This window comes from Ipomoea nil, unplaced genomic scaffold (genome assembly GCF_001879475.1).
Source record: "Ipomoea nil cultivar Tokyo-kokei standard unplaced genomic scaffold, Asagao_1.1 scaffold1407, whole genome shotgun sequence".
NCBI lineage: Eukaryota > Viridiplantae > Streptophyta > Magnoliopsida > Solanales > Convolvulaceae > Ipomoea > Ipomoea nil.
This window is the reverse complement of record NW_017617835.1, coordinates 1,958,109-1,966,252: the sequence shown is the minus strand read 5'-3', so window position 1 is coordinate 1,966,252 and position 8,144 is coordinate 1,958,109. Positions and strand designations below refer to the sequence as shown.

Genomic DNA, 8,144 nt, shown 5'->3' with positions numbered 1-8,144 from the left:
TAGTTATTGATGTGCATACAGCTAAAGCTATATATGAGAGATTAGGGGGGGATAGAGAGAGAAAAGGGGAGAGATAGAGAGAGAGAGAGACTGTTGAAATCTGTAGACTACTGAGCAAAGAAGAGTCTGAAATTGGGTTTGCGGAGGAAAGTAATGGGAGATGACAAATCGGGGATGGTGGGTACTATTGGGAACTCCAGTAGAGAAAGAGATCGGGAGCTTCTCATACCCGTGGCTGTCTCCGCCGGCGGCGTTGACGACCATGACTCCAAGCCGTCGTCCTCCGCCGCGTCTGCTCACCACCTTCATTCCGGCCGCGAGGTAGAGCACGCCGTGTGTTCGGAAATCTAGAATTTTTGTATTCAAGTGCATAATTTTAGCAGAAAGAGAGAATATTTTCCCCCACTTCTGGTCTTGCGCGTGTAGTTCGGTTGATAATTTGATTTGTTTTGATCAGATGTTCTTTTCCCAGACTTTGGGGTAGGGTTAGGGTTTGGGTAGTGGGGTATTAGGGAGTTTGAGCTGTGTTTGATGAAGGGTATTGGGATTGGGAATAGGGAACTTTTAATTTTGTTTATAAGTGCGATCTATTGATTATGGTGCTGCCTGTTTTCGTATAAAAGTTGAAAAAGCCGCAATTCATTTGTTTGTTAGTTTCTTGTTTTTCTTTTAAGAGGAAAACAAGGCACTTTTGAGTTTTGGTGATGTCTGGGAAGGTTTTACTATTGAATTATGTACGGAGAAGCAAGTTAGATTACTCATTTCAGTTTGAATGATCTTACTGGAAGCTATTGTGATACCCAAATTTCTTAGATTACTCATTTCAGTTTGAATGATCTTACTGGAAGCTATTGTGATACGCAAATTCGTTTACTTCTAACAAAAACTGTATATTCTGTTATCTTTGCAGACTTTCTACAAAGTTGTTAGGAGTTGGGCTTCAAAGAAATTCATGACTGGATGGTGAGAACATTCCTTTCCTTTGATGCATAATTATGTTTGATACTTTAAGTGAGACACTACATAAGTATGTATATAGCAGGTCTTTCCTAACGTGTCTGATAAATTCTGCATATAGTAAGAATGTAAGATTTTAGTTTCTATTCTTATGGTTGTCCAAGTGAGGCAGAACTGTAATTGATGTATTGTGAGATATAAAGTCTGATGTTGCTGTGTTCTTGGATTTGTAGCATATGCAATAAATTTCCTACATGAAGACACATAAAATTTGCAAACAAACAAATATAGCACATGAACTATATTGAATATTGATTTTTCTTTTAAAAGGTTGCTCGCAATTATTATTCATAGTTTTGATACTTTAGATAAAAATCCATAATTTTACGGATACTTTGGGTTAGGCTTTTAACTCACTCACACCTTTTCTTCATTTACTGCCATCCATAATAACTGTTGAAACTTGGCTGATCTTAGCTGGTTTATCACACGCTGCACATGTTTCTATGAGATGCAGCTCAGATATTTTCTTCTCATGAGTGTTTTTGTTTGTATCCTGCAGTAGTTCAAATTATAAAATACCTTCTCTGTTTGCACTTGTTCTGCTAATCTATGGTAATAGTTGCTGACTGATCTTCCTTTGCAGTGTCATTCTATTTCCAATAGCAGTGACATTTTATATAACATGGTGGTTTATTCACTTTGTGGATAGCTTTTTCTCCCCCATCTATCTGCAGCTTGGTATCAATATATTTGGTAAGCTTATTTTCCCTTCAAGAAGAGATCGTGTGGCTAGTTTTATTCTCATAAACTGTTGTGATATTTAACTTGTAACAATTGCCATGCAAGACAAGAACCAATATGGTTGAAAAGGCAGAGTATAAATTTTATTAATGAGTCTGAAACATCTTTCTTCAACCATGGATCTTTTTTCTTTTCTGGTCTTATGTTTTTGTTTGATGTTGTGAAAACTTGGTAGATACCCTGTTTTGACTGCAGTATATTTTTTTGTTTACATCTATATCTTGACCAGGTCTCGGATTTGTGACCTCAATCACTTTCATTTTCTTGGTTGGAGTATTCATGTCATCATGGTTGGGGGCATCTGTTTTAGGTCTTGGGGAATGGTTCATCAAAAGAATGCCTTTTGTTCGTCATATCTATAATGCCTCTAAGCAAATTAGTTCTGCCATATCTCCAGGTCTGTTTATTGATTTTCTGCTCTTGTCTTTTCATCAAATGGCTTTCTATATGTGGTGGATCATTAATTCCCTGACATATTTCTTTTATTCCAGATCAGAACACTCAGGCTTTCAAGGAAGTGGCCATCATAAGGCATCCACGTATTGGTGAATATGCATTTGGGTTCATTACTTCTTCTGTTGTTCTTCAGGTTTGTCAATACTTGGATGCTTCTCTTATATCCTAATTTAAGCTATTCTGTTTTCACTTTACATGCCAAACCGTTCTGTATATTAAGGGGGGATTTTCAATTGTTTAGTGTTTTAGATCATTTCAACTGTGACCAAGTGTTATGTTCTCCCGTCATGGGAAAGAAAACATAAGGAAAAAATGAATAGAGAATAACAGTTGGAAAAGGAAGAGAAGAAAATACTGGGTTTGCTTGAGACCCAAAGCTCCCTTAGACCCTTTTTGGGATTAAATTTCTGCTTATCTTTCGTTGAAATTGGTCCCCTTTTTATAGGGTAAAATGCAACTCATAGAATGGCTAAATAAGCTAAGTAATCCTTCCAATTTACCTCTAAATAATTAAACTACCTAAATTAATTCGAAGACTAAGAGTAATAAGTTAAATAACTATTTAGTAATTTCTTTTTTGGAAATACTATTTAGTAATTTCTAAATAACTATTTATTAGTTTCTAAATAATTGTGGTCAAGTGGCACCAAGTTACTCCCCTATGTGGGAGGGTTGTGGGTTCGAGCCTCAGTGGAGGCAGCATTGACTCTTTGTGCTTCACTAGGTTGAGAAAGTAGTTTATGAGCAGATACTACATTGTAATATAGAGTCAGCAACACTCAAAACAAAAACACTATTTAGTAATTTATTAATATCTATACTATGTAATATAATAAAATAAGACTTCCTAAAAATCACCAAGGGATGCTTTATTTATGTATGCTTGACTTGAAAATAACTATATAAGATTTATGTATGCTTGATTCTTGTCTGTTTAAACCAGAACTATTCAGGAGATGAAGAGCTATGCTGTGTGTATGTTCCTACAAACCATCTCTACATTGGTGATATATTCCTGGTCAATGCAAACGATGTTATAAGACCGAACTTGTCAGTTCGTGAAGGGATTGGTAAGAGTTCTTATATTACCTGGTTAAGTATTTTTTTTTTACAGAGTACACTTTGAACTACTGTAGTCACGCATTCTCAACCTTGCTTCTTCTCGGCTTTTGTTACTGAGGTTCCCATCTGGGGAACATAAGGGCACCCAATTCATACTGTACACATATGTTGCCGTGTTTTTTCTTGCAGAGATTGTCGTATCTGGTGGCATGTCGATGCCCCAGATTTTATCAACGCTGGATCAAAGAATCGTTCAAAGTTGATAGGGTTAGACCTGACAGAAGTTGAGACTGAAGATAATAGACATAGCCGACGGCCTTGAATTCCATCACGTTTTTTAAACGTTGCAGACTGGGGCACGGGCACCTCACCAGCACCAACACCTGCAACCCTATCGATTGGCACAAGTTTTTTTCCGATTTATTTGATTTTTGAATCATTAGATTAGATTGAGTTGCTTTTGTAACAAGATTTGGTAGTGTACAATGTAGAGAAAGTAGGGTTTGTGTGGAAATATAGTTGATTAATACTACTACTTCCATGATTATTTATAGGCTGTTTGAATGTTGAGATCCTTCTTCCCAAGAGTCTCTCTCCTGGTAATTCCGGAATACCACTTCATCACTTCTGTAAATAAAAGGGGGTTTTATTAGTTAAAATAAATTGGTTATTCAGTTGTAAACACCATTATACTTGAGGTATATGTAAATTGTGATGTGTTGTTATTATGTTTAAACCTGTTTATAAGACATCATAGGTTAAATTGAGTTTCTGAATGTTTTGTGGGAGCAATTTAATGCACACACGAGCATCTATAAAGAACATAAGTGAGCTATTGATTTTTTTGATTGTACAAAAAAACAAAATCAATATGTTGATTGTCAGATCATCTACATGGACATTTATAGAGAACAAAATTGAGTTGCTGATGCATGAGCGTTAAAAACCCTGTATTACATTAGCATCTACGAAGAACAAAATCAAGTTGATGTTGTCTTGAGTGAGCATCCTTGATAGATTCTTTGTGACCTTCTATGGGAAGAAGACATTGGGATCATTTGTCAATTGCAATTTATCTCATAAATTTTGTTAATTGCAAGATGACGTGAACTATGAAGTGACTTTTTAATTTTGTTTTTGTTTAACTTTACAAGTCATGTGGCTTGCAAGCTTTCTTAATTAGTTTTTAATAGTAAATATTGATTCTAAATAAATAATTTAATATGTTAATATAGTTTATAATTATATAACACTAGAGACTAAAATTGTAACATTATGAATAGTTAAAATATTAAATTTATTTAAAATTTATAAAAGTAAGACAAAATACCCTTTTTTCGGTTTTCCCTAATTTGAGTGATACGGAGGGCAAATTATGCTGTGCATCCGTATGCACCATGAACTATAATTCCATAATCTAATCTATGAACTAAAAATTTCAAAATGAATGAATTAAAATTCCATAATCTATAAACTAAAATTTCAGAATCGATGAACTACAATTCCATAATCGATGAACTATAATTCCATAACCAATGAACTATAATTCCATAATCTATGAACTAAAATTCCAGAATGAATGAACAATATAATGTTGTTGCTGGGAATCGAACTTGAATTTTTTTTAAAGGGGAGACGCGCGTTTTTTAATAAAACGACGTCGTTTTTGCATCCGTATGTACCATGCACAACATGACTATTGGATACGGAGTATTACTTAAGGCCCAATGTCGCGAGGCCCAAGCCGGAGCCAAAAAAATTGGCCGCTAGAAATAATGATCGCGTTGTGCGCGACGGCGGCCTCTAAAACCCTAGCTCCTGATGTAGCTATAAGTATCAGACTTATCGAAGATCTATCAGAGATATATAGCTTCTTCTCCCAGCTAGGGTTTAGCATTTGTTTGTGTTTTGTTCTCTGGAGAATCCCCAAAAATTTAAAGTCCTTGTTTATGTGCCATTTGCATGATGGGTAACAATCTTGTTTTCTTTTTGTTTCGTTTTGTTTTGTTTCTTTGGCCAATGATTAAAATTCTTTAATAGACAAGCATATGTCTGAATTTTCATATGTTGATATTCTAATCTTCTCTATGAGGCCATTCATTTCTTTTTTCTTTTTTTAATTTTTTTAAAAAATTTGGTTGTTTTGAGTCTGTTATGAGATGCCGATGATTCAACAATGGGTAATTATGATCATCCATGATTTCAACTTCATTGCGCTTTATACCTACTGAGGCTCTTGTCTTGCCAGTTACTCATCTTCCTCTCCTTTTGGATCAACTGTTTGTTAGATTCAGTGTTTATTCTTAGACGTTTAGATTTTACTGATTTTGATTTAATCTATGATTATTTTGCTTTTGGATTTGTTCTGGGATTATGATGACTACTTTCAGATTGGTCTCGTTCGTCGTAATGGTGATAGCCACCTTGCCGACCATCCTGATATATCACCACCCATAAACTGAGTCCCTTAAATCTTTCTTGATGCATTTCAGTGAATTTTGTTTTAATAAAATCTTTTTGTATGATTTGGGTCCATTTAAGTATATGTTTGTCTGGGTGTACCTGTTTTGTGATTTCATGGTGCTGGGATGAAAATAACTTTGTGCCGGAGACATTTTGTCTTTGACGGTTACACAACCCTCTAAGAAGTTCTGAGCACTTTCAGCTGTGTTATTAACTTCACAGTTTTGTTTGTTTGTTTGTTTTGCAAAATGTTTCACTGGAGAAGTGAGGGGATGATAGAATTCATTAGTCTGTCAATCCACTGACAAATTTTGTGATGTCAAATGTGAATCCCGACAGGTTCTGATCACTTCTTTCACTTGGTTTTTTTATTGTTATCTGCAGATTTATCATTTCTTTTTTATGTTCTTGTCTAATATTGAAGGGCATATGATGAGTCTCATTTTTAATGGGTAATTTGCGCCTGAGTTTTCTTTGATGTTAATCACCTTGGAGAACTGATGCTCTTTAATGATAGCCAATATTGATTTCCCTTTAATGAAATGTAATTTGATTTCTGGCAAAATCACATTCAACCTTTGTTATATTTATACTTGCTTTGTGCTTCATTACCCTACAGAATTTGTTATTTGCATTTGACATGGTCTATAATCATATAGACTCCAATAAAACCTGTCTGGTGTTTGAGTTCTATTTTACCAACTAGATTTTCAACATCAATAACAATAGAATGCAGGGTCATGCAAGGAAGACTGATCTGACTGCCCAATCTTCGAAATAGGACATTGTTTGAGCGTGATCACAAAGAAACCCAGAGCTTCTATGGGAACATTATGTGCCGTCCTGTATTACTATACAATCCGTAGTAAATTTCTGTTATTATTTGTTATTTTTGTAATCAATCAAATCTCATACCAATTCTAGTAATTTGTATGTGGATCTTTCTACAATGTTATAATCTTTTCTTGTTCAAGTAGGCTTTCCTGTTGTTATCTAAATGAAAATCCAGTCCTCACATTGTTTGATAATCCAAAAAAATCTTTCTCCGGAGACTTATATCCAAAGACAAAATTTGCAAATCTTAATTGAGATTTAGAGCAACATTGCAGTCATAATAACTGTCCAAATTTCTGAATATCAGTTTGAAATAATTGATTGAAGAATTTGAATTGTATTTGCAACTTGGAAATCACTTCCTTTTACAAGATTTTATCTTTATGTAATACCACATGGTTTGTCATACCAGATTTGATGATCAAGGAACAAGAGACATGCTTTGTGTGCTTTGTTGTCACCAACTTACCTACCAGGTATCCTTGTCCACAAAAACTGGTATTCTTCCAAACCTATTTACATATAGGTTTCATCTGTGCTGTGTCGGACTCAACAAAAAGGTTTAGTTAATATCTCATGATCGTAAGGTTCAAGGTAATATTGAGATTATTTCAATGATAAGAATCACTTCAGTATCACCTAGCTGTTTAGCTGGCTAACTAATGGGGACTACTTCTGGTGGAACTTAATTAAAGGCAGTCAGAGCTAGGGAATGGATCTTTCATGGAAATTGAAAGTTCTTAGTGTCTCTAAGGTAGTCATTTAAGCTGGCATTTAGTTTGACTAACAGATATGCAAAATACTTTCACCAAAATCTATTACTATTATTAAGTTTTTTATTTGATGATTCCTATTCTGATTCTCATTACCATGTGTGAAAGTCTAAAAGTTCCGTTTTTTCCGGTTTTCTCTAATAGTTCAGTATGTTGTGTGATATTACTTAGGTCCCATGTTGGGAGGCCCAACTTGGAACCAAAGAATTGGCTGCTTGAAATAATTATCACGTTGTGCACGACGGTGGCCTCTAAAACCCCCTAGCTCCTTATGTAGCTATAATTATCAGACTTATCAAAGATTTATCAGAGATGTATAGCTGCTTCTCCCAGCTAGGCTTTATCATCTTTTTGTGTTCTGTTCTCTATAGAAGCCCAAAATTCAAGTCTTCCTTGTTTATGTGCCATTTCCATGATGGGTAATGGGTAACTAGCTTGTTTTCTTTTTGTTTTGTTTTGTATTGTTTCTTCGGTGCTTGGCCAATGATTAAAATTCTTTAATAGACAAGCATATGTCTGAATTTTCTTATGTTGATAGCCTAATCTTCTCAATGAGGCCATTCATTTCTTCTTTTTATTTTTTATTTTTATTTTATATATATATATTTTAATTTAATTTTTAGCTGTTTTGGTTCTGGTATGAGATGCCGATGATTCAACAATGGGTAATTATGATCATCCATGATTTCAACTTCATTGCGCTTTATACCTACTGAGGCTCTTGTCTCGCCAGTTACTCATCTTCCTCTCCTTTTGGATCAACTATTTGTTAGATTCAGTGTTTATTCTTAGATT

The 8,144-nt window shown here is 34.7% G+C and overlaps 1 protein-coding gene across 2 annotated transcripts; it reads left to right on the top strand.

The window, feature by feature from the left end:
- LOC109186415 (protein LIKE COV 1-like) lies at positions 1-3,864 on the top strand. Of its 2 annotated transcripts, none has more exons than XM_019336382.1 (7): positions 1-321; positions 911-963; positions 1,604-1,713; positions 1,991-2,158; positions 2,253-2,350; positions 3,161-3,314; positions 3,345-3,433. In XM_019336382.1, exons 1-7 carry the CDS (start codon positions 154-156, stop codon positions 3,416-3,418), a joined length of 825 nt encoding a protein of 274 aa, XP_019191927.1. In that variant the 5' UTR covers positions 1-153; the 3' UTR covers positions 3,419-3,433. The 2 variants fall into 2 exon arrangements, with proteins under 2 accessions (XP_019191927.1, XP_019191928.1); XM_019336383.1 differs by lacking the exon at positions 3,345-3,433 and adding an exon at positions 3,469-3,864 and having other exon boundaries at positions 6-321; positions 3,161-3,287.
- The last annotated feature ends 4,280 nt before the right edge of the window (positions 3,865-8,144 follow it).